This window comes from Atractosteus spatula, chromosome 9 (genome assembly GCF_055471065.1).
Source record: "Atractosteus spatula isolate fAtrSpa1 chromosome 9, fAtrSpa1.hap1, whole genome shotgun sequence".
In the NCBI taxonomy this organism is placed as follows: domain Eukaryota; kingdom Metazoa; phylum Chordata; class Actinopteri; order Semionotiformes; family Lepisosteidae; genus Atractosteus; species Atractosteus spatula.
The window spans coordinates 49,360,651-49,388,511 of record NC_142714.1 but is presented as its reverse complement, the minus strand read 5'-3'; the positions used below and the strand labels follow the sequence as shown (position 1 = coordinate 49,388,511).

At 46.3% G+C, this 27,861-nt stretch overlaps 1 protein-coding gene across 1 annotated transcript; it reads right to left on the bottom strand.

The window, feature by feature from the left end:
- Positions 1–608: 608 nt before the first annotated feature.
- On the bottom strand, positions 609–11,259 carry gpr174 (G protein-coupled receptor 174). Its single transcript, XM_088924678.1, has 2 exons — positions 11,153–11,259; positions 609–3,045 (listed from the first exon to the last, which is right to left on the bottom strand). The coding sequence occupies exon 2, from the start codon at positions 2,645–2,647 to the stop codon at positions 1,670–1,672; it is 978 nt and encodes a 325-aa protein (XP_088780804.1). The 5' UTR covers positions 2,648–3,045; positions 11,153–11,259; the 3' UTR covers positions 609–1,669.
- Positions 11,260–27,861: the final 16,602 nt, after the last annotated feature.

The following is a 27,861-nucleotide window of genomic DNA, read 5'->3' as shown; positions in this document are numbered from 1 at the left end:
TGCCATGTGGTTTTTCTCTGCATTTCTGCAGAGAGCATGGGAATTGTGTCATGACACTGCAGGACAGACTACAGCCTGGATTTCCTCCCAGGGTTTTTGGAACGAAAAAAACTTTCTTAAACAGGACTTCTGGTTTTTGCCTTTTCTCCTGTTTTCTGCTCTGTTTCAGGTCTGATGTGGCCTGAAATAAAGGCATCAGATAAATAAATGAATACCAGTGACATTCTGTTTATTCACATGGGGCTGACAGCCTGTTGATGGCTGTGAACTATATCCTTCTTATCTACAAGGACCAAGTCATAAACAAATGCTGCTTTTACTACAGATTGAAATCAGTTTGGGTTTCTGCCTGAATGTGTTGCATACATTTGTGACTGTTTTTGATTTAGTCAAAAAATCTTAGACGTTAAGATGTAAACTAATTTATGTCAATGATGAATACAGTACTTCTCTTTGATGTAAGCTTTGCGAATGTGAGGTGGGTACCAAATCACATTTTGCAGCAAACTGAGTTTATAGAGTTTGCATAGTTTTGAACAACAGTTCTAAACTAAACTGTTTGTTTTACTGGCCGGCAGTGAACAACATCAAAAACATCCGTCTAGACAGCTTTTTTTATTTCACGTTTTTTTTCCCATATCTGAAAAAGGTGCGTTTTAACAGACAGTTGCCTATTGATACAATAGAAATAATATTTACAAATGCTTGCAACCACTTAGATCTCTTGTACTGAGAAACCAGTGGTGCATCACAGGATTGAAAGCAAGGCCAGGCCAGCTTTTGACGAGAGCCAGCGTTTGCCTGCAGGAGCAGTCAGGGTGAGGGATGTGTGGACTGATGGGATTCGCTCACTGGCTATGGTCCACAACAGAATGCTGCTTTGTCTTTGAGTCCTGAAGGTGTTCCTGGACTCAGCCACACGGTGCAGACAGCAGCCATTTATTTAAGAAAACGATCAGTTGTACTACCATAAATTGCACTCTGCACAATCTGTACCAAACCAAATTTAGAGAAGACCACAGCTGGGCTTTTCTATCTAACTGAAGGAAAAGAGTTCTTTTTTTGTGGTGCGAGGTCCGTTACACTATTGAAATCTGTTGGTGCTTTCGACAGGCTCTGCAGAGCTACAGACCCTATGTGCATGAGCTCACTTTGAGGTGGGAATAAATGTCTAATGCAAGTCGAGTGAACATATCAAGGGGTTTAAGCCATCTTGCACACACGCACGCTGGGCTGCTTCGCGTTTCTCACCCTGACTCCTTTTCACTTCCTCCTTCGCTGGATTTAGCAATGACTGCCACTTGGTGTTCAGCAGAAATGTTGTAGTTTTTTTTTTTACTTTTTCACTCACAGGATGACCAACATTGACCTTGAAACACTAATTATATAAATAGGGGGCTACGCGCTCTCTTGCGAGTTTGTCTTTTTTTTAAAGTACAGGGGTCGCTGCATCGCTGCATGAATTTCCCGAATACAGTGCAATTGTTAAAAAACAAAACGAAAACTGTCACATTTGAACCCCTCAGGAGATGAACCTCCCTCCGGAGGTGAAAGATAAGATCCCAAAATACTGCGGGGCTTTGCTTTTTGTTACTGACTTCACATAAACAGGCACAGCTTATTTCTCCCGAGTGTGGTTGCAAGGGTCCTGCCTACAGCCCGGGTCGGGTCAGAGTGGTTTGTCCTCTCCATTAGTGCAGGAGAATTTCCTGTGGAGCTGAAAGCTCTCCTGCAGGTCCTGCCTGGAGAGCCGCCTCTTGAACTCATCTGTAGTGAAGTAGTACATGATGGGATCCAGGCAGGAGTTGAGGCTGGCCAGGCACAGGGTGATGGGGTGCCCCCGGAGGATGGCCTTCAGGAAGGCGCAGTTGGCCACGGCGCGGGACTTGGCCAGGAAGTCCAGGGGGAAGGTGATGTGGTAGGGGGCGAAGCAGACCAGGAAGACCAGCGCGCAGCTCAGGACCATCTTGAAGGCCTTGCGCTTCTCGCCGCTGTCCTGCAGCACGCCGGTCTTCTCGCGCAGGCTGGCCGCCGTCTTCCAGGAGCAGGTGAGCACCAGCGCCAGCGGCAGCACGAAGCCCACCAGCTCGGCCAGCGCCATCATGGCCACGCCGGCCGCCTTGCTGACGGCCAGGAGGGGCAGCTCGGAGAAGCACCTGTCGGGGGCCGGGGGCTGCTCCGCGCTCTGCCGCAGCAGCGGGAAGGGCAGGCAGGACAGGCAGACGAAGAACCAGCCCGCCACGCTCAGGTAGAGGTCGAAGCGGCGCTTGGTGGCGCTGTAGCGCAGCGGGTAGATGATGAACATGCAGCGGCGCACGCTGATGCAGGCCAGGAAGAAGATGCTGGCGTACATGTTGACGTACTTCAGGTAGAAGCAGAACATGCACAGGAACTCCCCGAAGGGCCAGGAGTGGTTCAGGTAGTAGTAGATCCGCAGAGGCAGGGAGAGGACCTGGGCCAGGTCGGCGATGGCCAGGTTGATCATGAAGATAACTGCTTTCTTGGTCTCCTTCACGTAGGCGTAGAACACCCAGAGTGCCAGCACGTTGCCGATCAGCCCCGGCACCAGGATCACGGTGTAGGTGACCGCGTAAATGAAGTGCACGTATTTCTTCAGGTCTTCCGTGGAGCAGTTGCTGTTATTCATCTTCTGCCCCGCGAAAGCCCTCCCAAGTCCCACAAAACCTGCACCCAAAACTGATCAATCGGACTTCGGTTTAAAAAAGTCTCGCCCTCCACAAACAGCGTCCCCGAGATCCCGAGACAGAGAGTAGTAATCCGTCTCCGTTCCTGCGGGGGAAGGTTCTGGCCTCTTCTGCTTGCAGTGTCTCCAAAGCAAGAAGCGGTTTGGATTCGTAGTGGTGGATCAGAGAGGCCCCCTGAAACCCATCCATTCTCTGAGCTCAGAGCTGGCAGTGTGGGAGCTCATCGTGTGCAAGTCTCAGTCAGCCCTCAGGCCTCTCTCACTCTCTCTCTCCTCTGCAGAGCTCAAAGCATGTAGGAGGAGGCAGCGGTGCTTCTGCTGCTGTCTTTGTGTGCAGTTTCCTGGAAGACAGAAGTGAAAACAAAAGATCACTGGTTGGAACCACAACAATTGTACAAGCTTTCCCGTGACATTGCCAATAGCACTCTTGCTGATCCCCTGGAATGTCCGTGCCCTGAAATGAAAAGGAGCTGTGGTGACTGTAGTGACCAGTAACTAATGTCATCTTTTAAACTGGAGCGCACAATTACGGCAACTGCCTTAAACTTTTTGTACCTTTTTTAAGGCAAAGTCTAATTAAGGCACAGTCTGTGCAAATACTGTTGGTAGATTGTATATATATAATAGGTAACCTGGGCACAACATGGAAAGGGAGAAAATAAGATAAAAATCATTGACAGAGTCAAGCCTACAGATTTCTTCACAATGAACGGTGAGACCTAAATCTCAGCACGCAAGTGGAAACTACATGGAAGTGTATTTAAAACTACAGCAGTGTAGTTTGTAGTGCCGCGCTTGTGGATTGTGGGAATCTGGTACAAGCCACCCTGTCGTGCTGCTGAAGCCAGTACCCTGGTTTCTTTGAAGAAACAGCTGGATGAGATCCTTGGATCATTTGAATACCAACAGGTTCGATGGGCCAAATGACAATGACTTGTGTGCAGCCTTTATGTTCTCATGTCATAAAACTGCAGAGCTTTTTTCCATGCATTACTGAAGCTGCCTGAGCTTCAATTATTTTGCAGCAGTAACAGTAGACAAGCTGCATGGCTAATGACTGCTATGCTATTTTAACTCTTCGAGAGACATCATTTCTCTGTGAAGGTCTGCAGAGTCCATTTCTAGTCACTTTAACTTGAGAAGAGAGAAGCTGTTGGTTCTTTGCATGTTATTTGCATGAATGCTGTAGACATACAGAAACAGCAACAACAACGGGTTCTGTTCATGCAGTGTTGTCTGCTTAATGTTTGCGACGTTCCTGGGAGAAACAGAAGATCACAGTGTTGCTTTCCTTTATAATTTGCATATTTCACTTCAGGGAAGTCACTGCACTCCAATGATTTCTGAACAAAAAAAAACAACAAATGATTCTAAGAATCACGAGGAAGAAAACAGATCAATAATTGGTTTGAAAGTAATATAGCAGAAGCAGAACTGGCTTAATGATATGAGTACGCTGTAGTCTGCATCTAGGCGCTGACAAATGATAGCCGGGGGATAATAATCTTGCAAATTATTTATCAGTTGGGTCGATGTGGGTTTTTTGTATGTTGGGATAAGTAATGTTCCTGAATAATAGATCTGCCTATTACAGTATTTGATTAATACTTTCTGGAGTGGGTGTAAATTCCAACCTTTTCGAAGTGCCACTTTGCCTGCCAGAGTTTTATAATTAAAAAAGCAGGTCAGGTTTATTGTAGCGTACGGGGTAGAAATCTTTATTTTTACACGGGGCTTGAAAGTATGTGAAATTCTGGGTCACAGTGCAATGTCAGTAGCTTTGAGGAATTGTTGGCTGTGCGCTTCACGATACAATAGCATTAATGGTGCTGAGAATCCTTTCAATTTAAATTTTAATAACATCCTTAGCTCTGTGCTTGGCTGTGTTGCTAAACTAGGTTCTCACTCAGCAGCCCTGGAAAGTCCCTGTGCTGGAGGAGAGATGGCTGGTCTGTTTGCTGTGAACAGGTTTCACCTTTCCCCCTCTATCTCCAGACACCCCTCTTGCGGCGCCTCCTAGCTCACAGATAAAACAGAGCTCTGCAGGCCTTGAAAGGCAGAGGGGCTTCAAAAAAGTCTTTTTCCCTTTGTCTTTTGTTTGCTGCTCAGGTGAGCAGTGCATGTCTCCTACAGCCAGTGTTTCATGAGCACCAGGCAGATACGTTTCTGGAGAAATGTAAGAGCCTGTTTTGCCTTTGCATGCTAATTGTTCAGACACAACCGTTGGCTTTCCGTTTCTCTGTCTGCATCTTTCTCTCTACAGAGCCAGTCTCCGGTACATACTGTATTGAGTGCTGGGTACTGAGCAGGTGATACTGGTGCCACTGGAAAATTACTGCAGTGCCCTACACAGTTCTGCAGGCGAGCAACGGTTTCCACAGACACCCTCACACTCGTGGCTGGAGTGAAATAACACACCTGCGTTGTGTGCACTCCCCTTTCTGTGCTTGTGTTGTTTTTGTGTGTTTTCTGCTGAGTTTGACTGGCTGTTCTAGCTCTTTATTGATCAGTTCTTGGGGGCAGTCTACAATGCACGTTGAAAACTAAGAAGGAAGTGCTCCCTGCAGATCTCAATGATTTTCACAGCTGGTTTCATTGATGCTGAAGAAGTGACAAGTTTACTCAATAACAGGCAAACTGTGAAAACATCAGGCATCCATCCGATGGAAACAAAACAGATATGAGGTTATACTTTCAGTCGGTGGTACATTATAACATTATATTGAAATGTATTTGATAGAATGTGTTTTTTGAATATTGTAATATTGTTTCTAATCTTATTTTGATGGGGGTGCCAGGGCCTCTCTTTGCCTGACCTCATATCTGTAGTTATACTGGAGTTTTCTGCGTCCTTGCTGGGGACCGTACTGAAGATTGCAACTCTTTCTTGCCCCACAAAAAGTGTTAACCTACGACTGCTGTCATTTCACAAAAACAGTTTGTATCGCCTCCAGTGTCTGGTTTTGAGGTCCCTCGGTGAAACGCTTCACTGTTTCCTGGTTTAAAGCTAAACTGCATTAAGCTTCACTAAGAACCAGCAAACGACAACAGAGACAACAGTCGTAGTCGGTGTGTTTTATGCCAATATTGACATTTTGAGATCTCAGATTTTCTCAACTGCACTGTCTTGACTGTGTTGCACCAGCGGCGGAGTAAAGTGGGTGTTGCACACTTGCCGACACTAAGGTACAGCGCTTTATCTTGTACCTGCTCACGAAGTACAGTGCAGCTCAGAAAACCTGCACAGGTTCAGACCGCTACACCAGTGGCATTTATATTTCGACAGCCACCCCCAGAAGAAAGGAGGCTCAGGGACGACTAATCTGGGCGAGAAGCGCTTTGGGAACCGATTGCAGGGAAGAGCAGCGAGGACGTGCAGGAGAAGGCACGTGGGGGTGAGCTGACTGCTCAGAGGGACTGGTCTTTGACACAAGGAACTGACACGCAATCAGCCTGCTTGCCCCACCACTCAGTCCCTATGGCTTTCAGCCAAGCTCACATGCACGCTGGGCGTGCCCGGCTTTTCTCTGCCGCTGGTAGAAAAGAGAAGTGGTCCCCCGTAAAGAGAAGATGATGCAGCACTGATCTTAAACTGTAGATATGTGAACCTACAGTATTACTGTTGATACTTAGAATAGGCCATTCTTTTTTTCACCAATGAAACATCACTGCGCCGTGCTGCTGGACTCAGTAATGAGTGCTCAGCTTGGATGGAGGCGGGTGCAGTAAAGGTCTTGCAAGTGTACTGCTTTTTTTAACAAAATCAACTATCTGGAACAACAGCAGCCCCACACACTCACACACAAAAGAAAGAAAGAAAAGCAGGTAGATATTCCCCCGCGTGGAGGTGAGACATTTCCTGTTCCAAGCGGCTCTCGTTGTTTGAGATAGCCAACCTGTAAATTCACCCGCCAGCAACTTGTTCCTAAACTGTCCTGCTTGTTTAAAAAAAACCAACAGAATTAGCTGGAAATGGAATTGCAAACTTATCTTTTTTCCCAGACAATAGTCTTTTCTTAGTATCGTTGTTATGATGTTAGAAGTTCAAAACAGTTACGTTTATTTCAAAAATAAAGTTACTGTAGGTTTTGATAATTGCTAATTCATTGAAACCGTTCATTATTCACTAATATGGGTACATTTGAGAAAATGCTTGGAATGGTTCATTGCTTTCATTGTTTATATTATATTAGAATTGCTAATTTCTGTCTTATTTACTGTATACATTTACCACTTGTTTCGACATTAGATAATCTTGTTAATTGACAACTTAAGCAAGACCTTAACCACAAGCATACAATCTTCTGAAGATCAGACTAAAAGCACAAAAGGATCGTTTTTACTGTCGTTTTCACTGCCTTTGTGCAATAGTTTGTTTAGCTAAAAAAAACACTGAGATAAATATAAGTCTGAACAGGACTTCCTCTTCCCTCAGCAGTAAAAACTGTAAATTTGTTTGTTGTAGATTCATGCATGCATACAGGCTTGAACTTTTTCTAGAGGTGTTAATATTCTAGGTGCAGTTTTGCCTCTTGTCACCTTTTTTGTTGCTGTGAAGCGATATACTGTATTGGGTATGTTAGAAGACTTGAAAAGGGACATGTGGCAGTTACTTTCCACTTAAAATGTCATGTATGTGGATATTTATAGTTACCTAAATTCAGATAAATCTCTCATGGCTATACTAGTCACTCTCTTGATAAAATGCTGAAACATTTTGTCCATGGCAGATAAGCACCTCAGGATATTCATCTAACAGTATATTTTAGATAAAGTTAAATTTCAGTAGTGCGCAAATATCGTTCTGCAAATTTTTCTTTTACCTTCAGCCCCAGACAACAGGCTTAGGACAACGAGATATTTGGGCTGTTTGGGTGTGAGAATGAAGTCCAATTTTGATTACTTTGATTCAGTGCCCCGCAAAACTGGAGTAGTATAATGGCAGAGATCAAATACTGTATATAGAATGTGACAAAGCACTAAGCACAATAATGAGCAGACACAAGCACAGCAGTACCTGGGAGCTTGACCTAATACTTCATGGAGTGGAAGTGGTCTGGGAAAATTAGACGGCCTCACTCTTTTTTGGGGGAGAGCACATTTACAAATGGTAGGGCACTGTCTGTACCTGGCTCTCCTGCTCCATCCTGGTCAACAGCTCCACCACCAGACACATCTGTACCTCAACTCATTCTGAACTTTGCCAGCTTTCTTCAATATGCTTCTTGTAACTCCCGATTCCTGTATACCATATAACACCCTTATAAAGTGAACATAAAGCACAGCATGAAACATGAGATTTCTGGCTTCTTTTGCAACTCAAGAAAGTGTGTCCTGTTCACAGTGGAGTATGTACAGTATATAGCATAAATCCAGTGTAAAGCATGGTTTACGGTGCTTTAAAAATGTAAAAGAGAGTGCACTAAAACACAGTAACACAGGTGCAGCTGAGCCAAGAAGGGCAACAGCAGTGAATATTGATTGTACTTAGGGAAAAAATGAAAGCCTGTTATTCCAGCAGAATGAAAATGTGTAATAGCTTCTCAATATATTGTGTACTTTCCCTTCATGCCAGAAGAATTCAGTTTGAACCAATTCCAGCTTATCTGTGTGGCTTTGTTTTTTTTTACCAATATGTTCCTAATTTAGGCAACCCTCGCTGGGCAGACAGGATTCAGAAGTGCATAACGTATTCTTTAGGCATCCCTATGACAATAAATTATAAATACTTGGCCGTTTTTACCTAAAAGCCTCATGCACTGTTGCTAAATCTTTTTGGGTTTGTGATTTATGGGTATTATGAGACACAAGGCATACTTTTAACTATCGAGAATGAGAGACATGCACAGCTGTGCTCACAGGCTCTTTCACAGTGTTGGCATTCTGTATAAACGGACCAGACAGAAACCTGGACTACCGTGTACTGCATCCAAAAACACAGACTTTTAGTTTGGTTTTGTTAATCTGAGGTTTTTATACCTGCTGATGTGACATGGTAGAGTGGGGGCACCTGTGAGAACAACCCAGAAAGACAAAGAAAACCCGTAAGACAAGTCATTTCCCTTGTCACATTCTAGTGCAGAACACTGTCCATACATAAATGAAATTGCCCTCAAGTCCAAGGTCAGCGGTCAAGCTCACGAGAGAAGTGACCAGAGACTACGCGTTTTAGGCAGAACTGGGCCAGGGGGGCACCTCGATGACCTCTGTCCCCTTCTGAGTGCGCTCGGAGCTGGACTCTTGAATTTGGGGGCTGGGGGTCATGCAGTGCACCAGTTTTCTTGAGAGCCTGAGATTTCCGGTCCCTCGTAAGGAGACTCACGAGTACGATCTTATATGATGTTTTGTCTTTCCCATGAGCCTTTTAGCAGCGCCTTGATTTCAAATCCGATGCACCGATTATGTGTTTGAATTGAAAATTCAAAAGTCACCCAGCCATGGTTCTTGTGACTTCTCTATTTGAGAAACAGGAAAGGTTTGTTTCAAGTGATTTTTCAAAGGCCCATATATTGTTAACGTATGCCGTTACTCCAGCAGGAGCGATCTCATAATTACTGGGCTCAGTGTTTAGAATATCTGCATCCAAGCTTCAGGCTTTTTTGGATTCCAGTCAACTGACTATCGACCTGAAAATTGATCTGTAGACTTTTTTGCTGTTTTGTTTTTGAGGAACATCTGATGAAACATTACATAACACGAGTCAGGCTTTTATTTTGTCTGACTGTGGTTTTTTTTACAGACCCGTGCCAAGGCACTCCCTGTCAGTCTGTCTCTCTCTCTGCCTGACCCGAGCTGCAGGAGTGCCCGGCTGCTTCTTCTCCGGCCACTGGCTCTTGTTTAGAAAGGGTGGTGGCCACCCGCAGAAGGGCACCTCCTGGAGTGCCACATACCACACTGCGCTCTTCTGCCCCCACCACGCTCCCTCCCTCGAGTCTTCAAGATCATCGATAGCAGACATTAGCAGCCACACCACGGCCCTCTTCATTCATCCACCAGCCTCGTTTTCATTTCGAGCGGAAAGGAAGTGAACTTTTGTGTGAGCCGTTAGCCCTACGGTCACGTGAATCCAAGTGAGATCTGGTGCTCTCAGCGTCATGGCACATGTCGAACGTGTCTGATCCTTGCTTCTTGGTTCACAAAGCTTTCAGCTCGTCGGGAGAGCGAGCAGGCGATTTCTTGGCTGCATCCACTGATTAATTCATTCCCCGTTGATCTCAAATCCCAAGAAACAGCAGAATTTGGGATGACATTTTTGGGAGGGGTTGGGGATGTGAGATTAAGGGAACTGAGCGGGGGATGAAGGTCAAGTTGTGTTCAAAGTTTTTCTCCGGCCCAGTCGGAAATACAAGAGGCACTGGGGATTCCTTTCTCTTCTTGAAAGAGGAAAAGCAGGCCCACCGAGGTAGAAAGATCCCTTGTGTTTGCAAAGCGTCAGAACTGTCAGAGCGTCGGAGCTTTCAACACATCAGCTCAAGGTTTCCTATTTAAATAACCTGAGCCTTTTGTCAGTGCTTTTAGCACGACCTTCTGTGCTCAGCTAGGTGGGTGGCAGAAGTGAGCTGGGTTTTACAGGGAAACCCCTGAATTATTAATTTAATTCTTCACCCAGGGTTTTAGTTTCAGTACCAGACTTTTATTATCCTTCTGATTTGCATTTTCAAGCCACTGGCTCTGGGAGTAAAAAAGCATTACTTTCGGCGGATTTGTGTTGTTCTTTTCCTTTGGGTTTATGGGCTACTGGCTGAAAAAAGACTGGCTTCTAAATGGAAATTTTTACTTGAGCTCTGACGCATCCCTTGTACCTCCACCGGGGTAACGCGCCTGCTTGTAGGTGTTACTATAAAACCAGCAATTCTTATTGTTTAAGAACACAGATGAGAATAACCAATTCTGAAATCTAACAGATGTTGAAGCAGAACATAGCCTTGATCAACGGGCTTAAAAATATTGGCAGTTGGCACCTTCTGTGTTTTTAATCTCCAGAGAGCCTCGGTAATGCACACGTGAGACTCCTGTCTAAATCTAACGTTTCTAGACAGAACTCCAGAGGGAGAAACTCAACGCTCAAACCCAGGTCTCTCAAATCCTGTTCCACTGCCCTCTCCCTGCCTTACTGAGAAGGGCTGTCCGTCCACACTGTCTATAGTGCTGATCCAGAGCTGTGAGAGCAGGGATCGGAGGGACCAGTTAACACTATCACCAGAGCTGGGGCACAGACTGCTCCCACCACAGATACAAACCAGACTCAGTCTCAGCCAGATGACCCTGCGCAAGCTCACACACTCACCCACAAGACATATCTAGCATTCCTTCATTCTGAAGGAAGCTCAGAGGACCTCACAAGAGGCATGACTCTACAGAAAAGTATCTCCGCAGCCCTGCTCAGACTGGCTGAAGGAAATCCAGACATCGCAAGTTTCGGCTTCGAAGCTTCTCATGCTGCCTTACCTCTCTTCGGCTGTCGCCGAGGGTCGGAAATGTAGACAGCTCCGCGTCGCCCGCCGCTGAAGTTCAGTAGCTCCTCGTAGAAGCTCACTTCTCCTACTGCTCCGTGTCTGAATAGAAACTGCAAGAGATGTGACATCAGGCAGTACACATGTTCCTCTCAGCCAATACTGCGAGGCAGATCTCTCTCTCTCTCTCCTCTCTGTGTGTCACACAGACACGCTTTCGCACACCCACAGAGGGTTATCACTTTGTTGTGTGTTTCTCTTCACTGCTGCCAGTAGGAGGAGAAATGGCTCTATTGGTCTGTGAAGTGTTGCTGTTGGTGTTAAGCACAAGCACAGTTTCTGTGTTACAGTTTGACATCAGTTTCTATTTTCCCTATCAAGCAGCCTGCTCAGGAGACAACTGTGCTGTCCAGGGCAGAGCGTGGATTTGCTTGATTTTTAATATCGCCGCAGCAAAACATGCCAGGTTAAAAGATGGGCCTCGGTCTCCTCCACACCACAGAAACCTACAAAACCAGTGTGTTCCTACAGCAGTGCGTGTGTGGTGCAATAATGGAAAATAAAAAACACTCTGCCTCTCATACTGCGGATCTGAAACGAAAGCGTCTCAACGATACCATTTTGAAGGGTCCTGTTGTGGGTTACTTTGTTTTAAAAATGACATTTCCGTTCAAATTCCGTTTGCGCTGGTAAGGGGGGGTGGCCGTTTTAATTCTGTCAGGGGTCAATCAGTCTTAAAACAGAAACTTCCCATCAAGTCCCCAGCTGGGCTTGAGCTTTAAAAGCCCCCCCCCGGATATTGTTACCTGAAAGACTAATGTGATTAGGATGCGCTCATTCATCTGCGCTTAATGCACCGTGTGGCGGCGGGGTCTGTTCCTGGGCTGGGCAGAGACGCCACATCGCTGAGCAGTGTCTGGCGCGGGGCTGCTGGTGCTGCCTCTCTGAGTGGAGAGGAGACCTGAACCGCACAGCAGACATCCTCACAAGACATTCATCTCGGGATCTCGAAACATCCCTGTAAGCAAGTGTATTTTGTTTTCTCTGTCAAGGCTCAATCTCATAAGATTCTTCTTAGCATGGCCTTTTCTATCTCCCGTGTTCCAGCACAAGAAAACAGCACCTTTTCTTATATATCATAATAGCACCAGTAATAGCTGAAATAATCATGGGTGTCATAATTACTGTCTTCATGCTGGACCAGCTAAAATTGAAATTACCATGTAACAGAAAACTATTTTGTTTCCTGCTGTACAGTTTATACAATTCCGTACAAGAGGTATCTCTGTTCCCCATGCTGCGATACTGCAGCTCCGATACTGTAAGATACCCTACAGAGCCAGCTGCAGGCAGGTGAGAGTGCCAGTGGAGCACAGGAACTGAAAGAGGATGTGACTACAACTGTAAAACAAACAGAAAACAGAGCGCCTAGTGCAGGTTTCAGATTAATGCTTTCAGTCTTGATTTGAAGGCATCCCAGTGCTATAGCTGGACAGATTTGTTAAGCGCTGCTGAAAAGCTCTCTTAGATCCAGAAGGCTTTAGAGCTGCCGGTAGTTTTATGCAGGAGGAGGAGGTGGCCTGAGTCTCGATGTGCATGTGTTTTTAATGTCGGTTGTGATAGTATCACCGATTGCACATCTATTGCACATTTATTTTCCTCCCTCGGAGCTGCAGGCCTCTTTCTGTTCAGACCAGTGTTTCATTTGTGTATCTCTATATAAAATAAAAATGACCTTTGGTATTATGACAGTTCTCTTAAAGACATTGACCCACCAATGTGAAAATCCTATTGTTCTTAGAACATAATCATACTGTATATCGCCACTCCTGGCATCACTGTATTGGCTACCAGGTAAATATTGACTACAAGATTTTGATGATGATGCATAAAGCACTAAATGACCTGGGCCCACCTATTTTCTCAGTCAGTATATATCACTGAAGAACTTGCATGCTCTGTCGAAGACCATTTTTTTCTTGTTCCAAGGACAAACTACATACAAGGGGAAACTGTACCTGTTTATGTTATACCCTACAAGTTTAAAACCCACTCTCTAGGTATATTTAGCACATGTTTGCCATGTTTTCAAATCACACAAATTCAAATATCCTTACTAAGCCATTTGTTATAGATGAACTAATTCTAACTGAATATTTTTATTGACCATCTTAGACTCTGATCTGTGTTCTGTTTTCAACTATTTGTAGTGTTTTCTTATTACATTCTGGTATTTTACAGCAACTGATAGAACTATAGATGATGCAGAAAGTGACATTTCAATCAGGATAGTATTGTATAGCAGAGAGGAGGGATCTGCTGGGTTTTACTATTGCCTCTTGGTTTTTGTTTTGTCTTTTTACCGCTTGAGAACCAGCCTTGCTGAGATGTCAGGTGACATTAGCCACATGACATCAGAGGTGTGTCGCTGAGCTCAAACAGAGTGGAGGACATGTGGCGGTTTTCTGGGCATGGAAAATGAAGAGCTGTGGCCAAGAGGAAGAAGCTGAGAGGAAGAGAGACAGAGAACCATGTGAGCCAAAAGATGTGGTGGGCGGGTCTGGCGTGTCGACTCACAGTGGGAAACTTTGGGGGCTTTTACTAATTGTCCTAAAAATAGAAACGTACATAAAACATAATCTGTGCCTGCCTTCCTGTTTCACTCTCTTTGAAAGTGGCAGCAAACCAGGCTTTATCTCTCCTCTTACTGTCTATTATCACTGCTCTAATCTCTTTTATTTTCTATCTATCTTTAGAAAATGTGCCAGTCTTGCAGTCAGTGGTAAGAACGATTACTCGAGCCATATAACCTATTAATAAATACATTTATTCCTGAATCATGACTTTAAAACCCACATTCCACTGTTTTGAACCCTGTGTCTGTCTCTGTTTCTATATTATCAATACACCAACACTCTGGGTGTTTAGTTAAGCCACTTATGGTTTAAGAATCCATCCATCTATTTTAACTGTTTATTAAATAAAGGGTTTGCAGGGCAGCTGTAGCCTATCCTGGCAGGGCAAGGCAAGGCAGGGTGGTTCTGTGGCTCAGGATCTGCGCCTGTGGCTGGAAGGTTGCTGGTTCATTTCCCGTGGCTGGCAGAAGAATCCTAATCCGTTGGGCCCCTGAGCAAGGCCCTTAACCCCAACTGCTCCAGGGGTGCCATATAAATGGCTGACCCTGCGCTCTGACCCCAAGCTTCTCTCCCTGTCTGTGTGTCTCATGGAGAGCAAGCTGGGGTATGTGAAAAAGACAAATTCCTAATACAAGAACTTGTACATGACCAATAAAGTGATCTTATACAAACACACACACCAGGACCAATTTTCCCAGAAGCCAATTAACTTATCACTTGTGGAATGTGGGAAGAAACTGGAGTACCTGGGGAGAACATATAGACTCCACACAGATAGCTCCTTAGGAACTGATTGCAAGGCCTCAGCGCTGCAAAGCAGCAGTGCTAACCACTGTGCCACCATTACATAAGTAATATGCAAGAAATTTCCATATTTAAGTATGTTTATCTGTGTCTCTAGCACGTATGTGAAAGTACTGATCTGTGCTGCTCACAGTCCTGTAAAACAGACTCAGGAGAGGACTCAGGTGGAAAGAATGTGTCTCCCTTATCTATCTCATCCCCCCGGATCATGATCCTGGTTTCTGTCATTCATCTGGTTCGGCCCTGTTTTCCTGCTGCCTGAGTATCGGGGCTCTCCCTCCAAGCCTCCCTCTCGGACAGACTAGTACTCGGCTGCTTGCAGTGCAAGTTTGTAAACAGTGCCTATTTGCTATGCGATGTTTGTACTGGAGTGCTCTGTCAGCAGGCCCCTTTGACCTCATCTCTAGACTGAGCCCAGCGCATGTGCGCTAGCAGTGACAGGGCTTTTTATTTAAAGAGACAGGTGTTGCACTCATAGCAGAAGGCCACAGTGACACTCGTGAACTCTCCTGTCAAGCTTCAGAGTCTTTTCTGCTCCAGGCCTCTGCTCCTTGTAATGTAGGCTTCCTCAGCTCAGGTAACCTGGATCGTCAGGTCAGAAAGCCAGAAAACAAGTGTCATTTGTTGTTGGTTATTCATGTTAATGGAGGTCCAGCACATTGAGCTCCAGAACAAGCAGGATGTGGAATTCCCACCTTTATTAGAACGGCCCCTTTTTGGCTCACAGCCCTGCCAGGCAGCAGGACACAGCCTAGCGGTGAGACCTGACTCCCACCCACAACAGCATGCCTCATACCTCCCACACAGCTCTGAGGTGAGGGGCCACACCCAAAGACCCTCCTCTAACTTCACAAACATGCAGGACCAGGATCAGCAATTGTCAGGGAAAGAGAGCACATATATAGCAAACTGCATCGCAGCCTGGACTCCCCTCGTGCCTTTATCTGGAATGGGAGCCAGTCCGAGCTCCCGTGAAGCGGAGTTCAGGACCCTATGCAGACGGTATAGTCCGGAAGTAAGTGGAAAAGGACAGGCAGGGGACGACGAGGATCTGGAGGGGTTGACAGACAGGGGGCGTGACGATGGTGAACTGGTGCTCGGGGAGGGGCGTGGCCAGGCCAATCAAGTCCAGGGAGTCCAGGGGGAAATCCGGGGCGAAGTCCAAAAGTCCAAAAACCGGGTAATCCAAACGAGACAGGACAAAACAGAATTAAAAACCGGAACGGGATCCGGTACAGGCACAGGGAATAAAAAAACGGGACGATGAGGCCAGGCGCTCCGAGCCCCGGACTGCGCTGGGTCAGGATGCCGATAGGAGGCCTGTGCCCTCAAGCCGTGGATGTAGGGCGACTTGGTTGTAGGCGGGTCTCCGGGCGCCCGTCTTCCAGTGCAGAGCCACGAGTAGTGAGAGCGCCCAGCTTAAATAAGGAGGGGGCAGGACTGGGGGCAGGCGCACGGAATCACCAAAAATGTGAAAGAGCCGGAGCGCCCTTAATAGGAGGGATTAGGATCGTGACATTATCAAGTCCATGGGGAGTCCTGCTGACCTCTTTTTTCTCCACTTGTTCTCATCACCATGTTTGGGAATCTCATCCCCATTCACTTCAGCAGGGAAACACTCCTACTCTTTTTGAGAAACACCCTGGGATTTTTAATGACCACAGAGAGTCAGGACCTCAGTTTTACATCTCCTCCAAAGGACAGTGCCTGTTTACAGTATAGTGTCCCCATCACTATACTGGGGCATTAGGTTCCACATAGACCACAGCTTGAGCACCCCCTGCTGGCCCCACTAACACCTCTTTCAGCAGCAGCCTTATTTTTCCCCAGGAGTCTCCCATCCAGGTACTGCCCAGGCTCACACCTGCTGAGCATCAGTGGGCTGCTAGTTGTGAGCTGCAGGGTGACATGGCTGCTGGCTAATGGCTAATGCCTGAGTGTTCAACAGCTTCCTAAGAACTGAACACATAGTCTGATTGGACTAAAATGAAACCAAGTTTTAAAGAGATGAAACTGCAGGCACGATGCACAGGCCATGTAAAGGCCCGGTTCTGCTCAGGCAGCAGGAGCAATGCAGATATAACGTTGTGATGGCATCAGTGCCAGCCAGCAGTCACAGTTCTGTGCAACTGGTCCAACCATCTGGGAGACCTACAGGAGTCACGGGTTCTTGTACCAACAAAGGCTTCACTTAAGAGCTGCACTCGTTTATGAAAATGTCAGGACCCGCAGGAAAAATCTGCGTGATGGGTTTTAAGCAGTTGCGTTTTCTTTTGTCTGTGTGCCTGCAAGCAAAATGCTAAAAATAGAAACCAGTTGTGTTCCGTATTGTTCTCTGTTTTAGTTCCGCCCTGGCACTTTTTTTCAAGTTAGGTCAGTTGTACTGTAGCTCTTTAGATTAACACCGGCCGCCTCCCCTCTGAGAGCGCACCAAACTACCCCTCTCCGCCGAGAGCGTCAAGCCCTAATTACAGGCGCTTTTGCATGCGACGGCGATGACCTTTAAGAAACAGGTTTACTCCAGGCTGAAAAGAGTTTTGGGGAGCCTTCTTTTTCACACCTGAAGAAGGGTCCACAGCCGAAAAAGTGTGGGTTTTTTTCTTGTCTTTTCAGCCTGGAATAACTTCACTTGTTCCTTTGCAGCCTACGCGTGTTTGACACAGCTCCCTGCTTGAACTGCGCTGACTTCAGCCGAGACCTCTGTTGTTCCCATGTTCAAAGTTTAGAACTCAAACGGAGGCCCACTGAGCAGAGATGCCGCAGAGGTTTTATCGAGTAATTTCTTGCTGCGGGAGAGCGCGCTGAAGATCAGCAACGCCAACAACAGGCTGTTCGTACTGGCTGGGCACATCAGCGGGTGCGCGGAGTGCTAGACACGGTTTGAAATTGGGGTGCGCCGATCAGGCTGTCAGAGCTCGGGCTGACTGCATGGTGAAATATCCTGACCTGCTGTTTCGAACTTCATTGCGGCTGCCTGCGCCCCAGCGTGCATGCATGCTCCGCACAGTGGGACTCGTAGATCGCAAGGACGGCATCGGACTGCGCCCCTCAGCTCGGAAGCCTGACGTGTTGCTCTAGTCTAGAAAAAGCCCGTGCGGTTCGGCGCAGCCGCGGCGGTGACAGCGCGGTGCAGCGTGTGTCGGGGCTGCATCGATCTGACACTGCCAGTAACTCGGCAGGGAGCGTCTCTCCCGAGGCTGCCGGCTCGAGCGCTTTCATCTGAAAATGTCACGCTCTGTGTTCGTCTCACCGCCTTTGTGTTCATTCCGTTTCTCAGAGAGGTGTTTTTTTCCCCTCTTTTACTTGACGAAAGATAGAGAGAGAGAGAGATCCCGTGGAAGCAAAATAGAGGCTAGTCTGGCATGAATCAGTACTTTTTTTTTTTAATCGGCCCTCAAAACCTCGATCTGCAGCCGCAGAGGGGAATGAAGACACTGGTCGGGTTATGAGAAAAATAATATAAGAAACTGAAGCACTTGAAAAGCTTCGTCTCTGCAGCCTCCTTCATGCACATACTGTAGCTAGTCACGGCGTTGTAACACGCCAAGGACTACGAACGAGATGTAACGGGTTTAAACCCTACAGACAATGCAATAATAACCACATAAGGAATTTGCGTAAGCCTCAATTCATTCCTCCCCGTATATCCGTCTGGAATGCAATATTTGAAAATACGAACTGGGAATTGGTTTGAACAACTCCTGACAGGTACTGACTTACAAACAAATGTTAAAGAAATAACATCTAAAATCATTCCTAGGTTGTGCTCGTTGCCCTCGATTCAGACGTGAACAGGATCATTCCTGTTATGTTCCGTAAAGCTGGAAAAGAAACTATAACACATCTGTTACTGTACCTATCTATATGAAAAGCTGTTTTGGAAAGACTTGCAAAACCTTATCTTTAAGCCTTTCAACGTGAATGTCAGATTTACGGAATCTGATATGATGTTATACTTTGCAAATCTGTAATATGGAAAAAGAGCATTTACTTAGAATTAATCTTTTATTAATACTAGCTAGATATCATATTCACAAAACAAAACGGGCTAATGCTACTAACACCTTGAATTATTATAAAATGGGATTATTATTACTTGAATTCCATTAAAAACTCGAAAAATAACCAAACAAAACCCACAATTGATATGTGTAAGATTTTTAACTTTGTGCCGTGATTTGTAATGACCCCTGACAGTATACTGTTTTGTGTATTGGTCATCTTTTTGGATAACTTTTCTCTTTTCTATTATTGTTAAAAACTTCTTTTTTAAAAAAAATCGAACCTATACAGTTTCTTACTGCTTCGTTACGAAAAGGAAGCAGAGATTAATTCTACGCTGAAAAGTAAAAGAGTGTAAAGAGAGTGTTTTTTTTTAGTGAATTGCTCCATAGATGAAACAGTGACTATATTAGTCTTTTAACTTTTCAATGAACCTCCCCTTTGTTAAGGGGATGATTCACGCGTGTAGGACCTCCCCCTAGTGGTTAATAGCGAGCACTGCCTTACTGTCGGTGCTGTGCTGCAGTGTCATGCCGGGTGACTTTGCGTGCGAAGTTTCAGAGCAGCTTTGGGTTTAATGAACTGAAACATCAACATGACGTCTGCAACTCGGCCTGGTCTCCTCCACCAGCATCCGCCAAACGTACACTTTCCAGCCAGGGCAAATTCAAAAAAAGGAAACTGTCCGAGAGCTCACAACAGGAAAGCGATTTTGTACTTGTCAAGAGAAACCAGACCGCTGACATTTTCCCACTCACCAGGAGTCCGTACTGTCGGCTGTTTTATATCTGCCTGTAGTTTTTCTCCTTGGGCATTTCCCTAGTTTATAATCAATGACTTATTTAAATGAACCGGTGTTGCTGGTGGGCTACTGTAGTACCCACCTCACCCCCTAATCAAAACGCGGTAAAGGAATTCAAGAAATCTGCAGAAAAGCCTTTCTACACATAATGAAATACACCCAATAGCCACAGATATCACGGTCAAATCAAGACTTAACGGCAAGGCAGACGCGTGCGCTGCGATTCCGGGAACAGGTCTGGCCTTGATGAACCAGAACATCCACGTGGTGTCTGCAGCCCCGCAGACAGGAACGTCCTTCCGGGTTTGCTGTTCGGCAGTTTGCCACCTGTTTCAGCTCGCGGGCTCGGTTTGTGCTGCGGTCGGGGAAGCAGCATTCCTGTAACTGTCTTCGCAGGTCGTCTGAAACCACCGAGAGCAAGGGGAGAAAGCTGGTGTTTACGAGCGCTGTCTGGAAGTTCACGGTGCAGCAGTAAGGTACTGCTGATGAGCTGAATTGTTGTTGGTTTTTTTTTTTCAGTTGTGGACTCCTCACAACGGGGTAACACTTTGGTGTGGCAGCCTGCACTGCTGCCTTTACAATTCTGGCGTCCTGGTTTTAATTAGAGAATGGAACACCTTCTATGCGGAGTTTGCATGTTCTCACATGGTGCGTTTCCTCCAAGCCACCAACGACACGATGGCTAGGGTGTGCATGTCCTACAGTGTGTCATCTTGCCTGGTGCCCTGTGCTGAGGGCTCTGAGTTGCTGTGAACCTTGCTAGAAACAAGTATTTTAGGATCATGCACGGACTTGCAAGTGTGCTCCCAGATTCTAGGACCCTGTGACCAGCCTGGGCAGTGCACTTCAGTCTGAGGGACTCCACCCTCAGTCCTTGCTGGGACCAGCCAGCACCTTCGCGACTTTGTCTCGTCTTTACGGCAAAAACAAAAAGCTATGTTGCGTACATAAAGGAAAAACGAAGGTGAATTTTTAAATAAGTGAACGTGCTGCTTGTAACCTGGTCTGTCACATAAGAGCAATAACAAAGGTGCCCGATAACTGGTGGCCGTTCGGCCTAGTCACCTCGGTTTGGTGCTTGTAACTCATTGATCCGAGGGTCACATTCAGCTGTTACGTTCAGAACGCAACCCAAACCCAAATTTCTGCTTTACAGTGCACAGCAGCTGTGCCTTAGAAGCAGGCAGAGTATCAGCTGCAACATCAAGGCTGGGCAGCTTGCTCCAGACTCCCACAACTCTTAGTGTAAAGAAGTGCCTGCTGTGATGAGTTTTAAATGCTCTTCTCTTTAGCTCCACTTGGAACCTGATCAGGGGGCAGTGTTGGTGGTTTTGGAGGAGTAGGATGCAGTTCTAGGTATGAGCTGACCAGTAAACATTAGGCAAGAAGAGATGAGCAGATACCAGCATGATTTGAAAATGCTTTTGCAAATAGGAAGTTGCGTAACGCCCAAGGCTCAGCAGATCAATGTTTTCATTTACTTACTACGAAATTTTTCTTTTTGGAAAATTTTCAGTACAAGTTTTAACATTACTGAAAGTTTTAAGAAGCTCCCTTTGCATTTCACTTCTTTTCCGTGATAAATGAACTGTAACTAAAGATTGATAATTGTTACATTTGTTTGCATGATTTGCATGATGCAGCATGTTTCAAAGTTATGCAAGAGCAGAATGTTAAATTGATTTTTTTTTACTTTTCTTGTGAAGCTACTATTAAAGGCTTAAATTCTATTTTATATTAATCTACATAATAATCATCATCATCATCATCATCATCATAAGTAGTGTGAAGTAGTTCAAGCAGGGAGCTGCGTCAGCATGCGTAGGCCGCAAAGGAACAAGTAAAGGTTTATTCCAGGCTGAAAAATCCAAAACCTTGTGTTTCTTTCCTTTCTTTTCAGCCTGGAATAAACCTTTTCTTGTTCCATAATAAATAGCATTCACTAGGAACACTCAAGATTAAAGCATCATGAAAGGATTATGGAGTGAAAATTTGTCTTAACCCGCTTGGCTGAGGGCTGACCTCCCGGCCACAGGACAAGGGAGCCAGGACCCCCATGCAGGGTGACCAAGGGGCAGCTGCAGAGGGGGAGATGAGGTGGAGGTGGGATGCAAAAGGCGTACGCAGGTGAGAGATGGGGATCACGTAGGAATTTATAGTGTTTGGGGAGAGGAAAGGATGGCGGGAGAGATTGCCAGTTACTGACGGGTGAGTCTGATTGAACTTGCTTGTTGTCATCCCTCCCGATCTTTCGTTACAAACTCCATGTAGTAAACCTGTCTTAGCTAGAGGCTGATGGAAATCTGGACCTGTGAACAGTCCCTTCCTGATGAACATGATGCCCTCAGCGTCTGCCTGCCCCTTTCTCTTTGGCTATATAAATATAGTCACAACTCTTTCTCTCTGTAATAAATTGAGCTACACAGAAGACACGTGACTCGGGCAGTTGGTCTCCGCAGTCCAGACAGAACAAGAGCTCTGTTGCAGGCTGGATCAGTGCCGGGCCTGGGCCTCTCAGAGCCTCTGCGGTTCAAATGGCCGAAGCTGAGGTGCGGAGGGCACAGCCCCAGCCCTCCGTCCAGGCTGCCGCCGCGGCTCTCTGCGGTCTGGACAGGGAGGCCTGCAGTCAGGTATTGCCCAAGTGCTGATGAAAAATGAAGAAGCAAACCACACAGCAGAATAAAAGTGGTTCCCGCTGCTGTAGATTTCAGCTTGTCTCAACCCCAGTGGACACTTGATGTCCACAACCCCAGTGGACACCTGATGCTCTTGCCTTGGGGAACGGACCATACATCAGCACACATGGTGCTATTGTGGCGTCTCTGCATTCTGATATTATACAGTATATCGCATTTTATTATTCACCAGTTGAGATATCATTGTAAGCCGGGAAAGACATTCTCGAAAGAGTGAAGAAACTGCCATGAAGAATATAGCCCATTTCTTTGTGCCTGTCAATGAAAGACATTCCCATTTGTCTAGTGTATTGTCCCACGGATTTCATAAACCAGACAACGAACAGAGAATCAAGGGGCTTTTCTGCTGCACAGTATTGAGTTCATGGGCCTCCAGTTTCTCTTTTGTAATGGCAGTGCTTTAAAAATTCAAAGAAACGATTATGTAGCATATTACAGTATATTGTGCACTACAGTAAGATGTGCTGTCAAAAAACTGAATCTGTGATGCAAGGTGTATTTTGGGGCCTGTGACAACACAATGGAGGAAGGGGGTGCAACTGTAATGCACAGTCAGTCATGACTTCCACGTCTGCGTATCCTGTTGGCATCTGCATGCACCACTGTGTGCACATAGAGTTTTCAGTTGGCAATCTCTGTTCCGGCTGCTGCACCTGCTTGCCACGGGTGGCTACACCCATCTGTCTCAGGCCAGTATCGCTGTTTGAGGGCATGAATGTGCCCTAGCACTGATGTAATGGTGGGTGCTGGCCCAGGAGGGCACCGATGGTGTTTCTGTGACATCTCAGGCAGGTTTACAGCAGCTCGTTTGGATATCGCCACTCAGAGCCCGTCCAGTGCATGATGCTGCTTGCGTTTGGATAACTGTGCCACCACTGGGGGGTGATGATGGGAGGGCTCTTGCTCTGAATGTGCCTTTGCTTGCTGTGTCTTCTGATGTACTGCACAGCAACAGCAGTGGTTCTCATGATTACAACTTCGTTTCATTTGTCATGCGGTTTCTGTTTTAGGCCGGTATGCCTTTTCACTATCAGTTCACACAGTGCTTGAATGATGAAAATGGCGGTGGCCTCCACTCTCTGCCTGTTAGTCGGCTTGTGTTTTCGCTTCACTGTGCTGTTTTCTGAAAGGCGGGTGCACTCATGGACCACAGCGCACTATGGTGCAACCCTGAGACAGGCTTTGAAATAATATAAGAGCAGCAAGTCTGTTCAACTGTACGTCTTGTGGCTTAGAGGAAGCTGTCAGTCTGAGCAGTGTGATGTCACAAGAACACCACTGTTGCTCTACCTGCAGTTAATGAGACCGAAATAAATGAAAACCTCATTTCCGCTGATCGGGTTCCATCAACATAAGCCCTGCAGTATTTTGAAAAGGCCACTAGGTGGAGAGGTGGTTGCACTGAGAGTTACAGGGGAGCTGCAGTCCCAATTTCTCAGACAGGTTGTTAAAACTCGGTACCAAAAAAAAGTCATTGACGTTAGAGAAAAAAAAACGTTGTCAGCATGTTGTCGCAAACTCGCGTTCGAGTTCCCACGAATTGTGACGAGAAGCAGCTCTTCCTCCTCACTAGTCTCTGTGACGACTAACGTAATGTGGCGTACAAGCGAATCACAACAGGTTGTGCGGCAGGTATTTAGTCGCAGAAATGTTCCAACGTGATCTCTACACAGAGTTAGCAAGTAAGTAGTATTTGTTGGCAAAACCGTGTTGAGATCGAGAGCGATTTTTCTATGGGATTAAAATAGATGGACTCACAAGGCTGCTTGTTTACAATGTCACAGGGCTGCACACCTCACCGGATGGTTTGTTGCCTTGTTCTGAAATGCAGAACATGGCACTGCGCATACCTGGACGTTTGGTCTATTGTGTGGTGAAAATTGGAATTTTTACAAGTTACTGTGCACATTTTACTGCTATTGTGGTTTGAAACACACTCGTCAATGCTGATTTTTTCTAAGCCCACAATATGAAGATAGCCGGGCAGTTCCCCTTTAACCAAGACAAGAGCTCTGCCTGCCACCTCTCACCTCCATTCTTCTCTCTATAATTCTAAATCACACTCAAGGAACTTAACTGAAATGACGGAAGCATTACAGTGCTGCCAAAGCAATAAACAATTAGTAAACATTTGCAACAACAACAAAAAAATATTTTCCTCAGGCTGTGAGAGGAGATCATTTACTGGGCTCTATTGAGTTTCCTTCCCCAGGAGGAATTGAAGATATTTTCCGATTTTGACAAGTCTGGGATTAAATTCATTATATTAGGGAAGAATGCTTGTCTGTGTCGGAGTATTTCTTGCAGTGGATCTCAGTGTCAATCTCTGTATCTCCCTGATGGCAGTGGGGGCACAGCCTGTCCTCTCTGTTCCTAACCTCTCCTTACAACCCATGCACAAGTGTGTCTTTGCATGTGGAAGCACCTCTCTCACCTCGTCTCTCACCCTACACCTAAAACTCACCACATACTCACAGAAATGTATTTATACTCCCAATGAACCATAACTAAAGACATGCATAACCTTTCAATATTGCACACAAAAAACAGAACAGTGGGCAGAAACAACCACGTGTTTTAAGGGCATGATGCTCAAGTGTGTTCATCTAATGGGGTCAGTCTGCTGTGAACATTACTTTGGCTCTGACAGCCTCAACAAAACAGCTTCCTAAACCACTCGTGAGGGACATTTGACCTCTCCTTCACCAGAACCTTTCCGGTTCCACCAGGTGAATCTGCTTTCTTCAGCACAAACTATAAATATTCTCCTGGAGCCTCTGGTGACCAGTCAAAGACACTGATCTTTGTACTCTCTTCACCTTCTTGTCACTGAGTGTGACGCAAACTTTACTTCGTTAAGCAGTTGTTAAGTCCTTTTCTGACCAAGCTTGGGCTTCGTTATAGAAGGTGCCAGTGTTTGGCTCAGTAATCTGTCTGTCCCTCAGAGAATGCAGACCAACCCTAAAGCAGAACATCTCCATTTCTACACATTCTTTTTCAACAAGAGCTTCTGTTGCATTCTGATGTTTTTTTTGATAATTTGATCACTATTGCCTTTGTGGGTGAGTTATACTCCCAAACCTTTGTGATCTCAACACTGGGTAACACTTTCTTATATCTTCTTCCTGGTGGGACAGCAACCCACCCCTCAGCCCCAAACCTTTCCATGAAGGACACCACAGCTCGTTCTTTATAGCCATCCCTGCAGTTGCTAAGGTGAAAGTCTGAAGTCTTGACAGATCTTGAGACAGTTCTCTAACATCTCCCCTTATGGAATGGGGTATAGTATTTCGATTCTCTTTTTATCCTGATGTAAAACATTAAAGGACTAACCTGTTAACGAATGTTAATGATTTGAAAAAAATAATAGTTAAATCATCATGAGGAATCAAGACAAGAAAGCTATCATGCCCTTTTATCAGGTGCAAAGTCAGATGTGTGATGTTTGTTTTGTTCTTAGCAAGAAGTGGTTGACTCAGCTGACTCAGCCTGATGTTAAACCACAGCAAAAGAGCACTAAGCCAGATGAATGCTACCCATGTCAGTCTGTGCACATTGGGAGGAGAGGACTGAACTTGAAACCAGACTCGATTTCTGTACAGCAGATGCCCTACTTTGGCACATGTCTTACTTTGACCACACTCCGCAGGGCCAGAGCCTGTGCTCATACATTCTGAGCCATCTTAGTGGAAAAAAGGAACATCAGGGCCCTCCTGATCTCGGGTCCGAGCCTGATTCGTGTCACTAGCCGACTGTCACTGCTCAAGCGGAAATGCACGACTGGCTGGGCACCACTGACAGGAGGACAGGGCTCTCTCAGGTCTTGGTCAGACACTGACTGCTATGGCCTTCTGTCTTCCTGCAGGCGTGCAGTGCTCTCAGCAAGAGACACGCCTCTCCTCCAATCGGAGTTGAGCCTCCAGCATGGGGGGGCGGTGCTGCCTGGCTCTTCCTGACAGACGATTGGCTCACAGCAGGGCAGGTCAGTCGATTGTTGTCTGCGCATCCTCGTGCTCACGCGTATGTGCTCTCGGGGGTCACAGCCGCAACACAATTCCAAACCCAGAGGTTAGGAATAAGAATGAAAGGGAATTGTACATTTCAAAGAAAAAGAAGGGAACATCAGCACGTTTATCATCTCTGTTCCTCGTCAGGACCCCGCAGGGCATGTAGCCACACAGGCTCATGCCGGGTCTCCCTCAAGTTCTTGGGGCAGAAACAGAGAAGTTAGAGAGTTTAAACTTGTCAGAATCCAAAGAGGATGGCTAAAGCCTGGGATATTGCTGGGACAATGGTCACACAAACAGCAATCTCTACCTTATAGGAGTTTATCTGCTGCTCCTGTTGAACACCTCACCACTGCTGCCGCGCTTCCTGTTGCGGGCTGCTGGTGATGGCAGGCGAGGGGGGGGGGGGGGGGTTGTGTGTAACCACAAGGAGAGCTGGGTTCCATGTACACCTCATGACAATCGCACTACAAGTGAAGTCAGTTCTGCATTGCACTTAATGTACAGCTCCAAAGCCGTTCTTGTTATTGTGTGTTGTGACAGTGTGGGAGTGGGCGGAGCCGCGGCGAGCACCGGTAAAACATCCACGTGAGGTGAGCAGGGACCACAAATAACACAAAAAATGGTGTGAAAGATGAAACAAAAAGCAAATAGGAAAATGTGCCGCTGTGCATCGCGACCTCCAGGCTGGGCCTATTGAACTGGGTCCAGCCTGGGAAAAACAGTGGCGACCAGACTGGACTGACCCCATTTAGCGGGGTCCAGTCTGGCGGAGCCGGGCGCGGGAGGCAGAAACAAAATAAAAACTCAGTGTGTGAAGCCGGTGTGCCTGCCCCGGTGAAAATATGGGACGGGACAGGCAAAAAAAAAAAGAGAGAAAAGAAAAGGAAAAATAACGCCTTCCGCGGGTACAAACCCCTCCGGGACTGCCGGTGAAAAGATACTCCCCTTCCGGGGGCGGTCCTGCTCGTCCCTTTGCGGGGTGTCCAGTGTGCCTTTATGGGACCTGCACAGCTGTGACTCATCTTCTAGGAGCCGGGACAGCTGGGACTACAAAGGAGAGGCGTCGCCCTTCCTCCAGGGCTCCGCCTCCACACAGTGCGCACACACACACCGCACACACAGGTAAAACTGAGACAACAACCAAGCCAGCCACCCAGTGCACCTGGAGCAATCCCATGCTGACACAGAGAAAACATGCAAACTGCGTGAAAAGGGAGCCCCAGTCCAGAAATGATCCCAGGACCAAACAGTGACCCTCACCGCCACACCACTGACCCACCTATTAGTGCCCATTCCTGAAATAATAAGATCACGGCTGCTTATCTTCTCAGGCCACAGAAACGTTGTCGTGTGACGCTGCTGTTAACAGAAAGTGAGTTTTTTTTGAGAGAAGGATCGAGGGGAAAGATCTCTTTCAGGAATTGAGAGAAGCAAGAGGGAACTGAAATGGACTTTCTGGGGCCTGATGAGCATGGGGGCCATAATGAAAGTTGCACAGGAAGCTCAGCTCCCAGGACACTTTTCACCAAAATCTGGACCCATTTCTCTGGCTGTGCATCATCTGTTCGATCCCTCTTGTGGATTGTTTTCTGATTGGGAGAAGTTGTGATGGGTGGGTGTAGGGCTTGGACAGAAATGAATCTTTCCTGCTTTCTTACAGACATCTAAGATGTTGCCGTGAGTCATTGTGACCCTGTCAGTGGTTTGAGGGTTCTCTGAGTATGAACACTGTGTGCTTTGTGAACACCTGCCCC

Excerpts from the sequence above, each read along its gene's own strand:
- gpr174 (XM_088924678.1), bottom strand. The coding sequence starts at position 2,647 with ATGAATAACAGCAACTGCTCCACGGAAGACCTGAAGAAATACGTGCAC.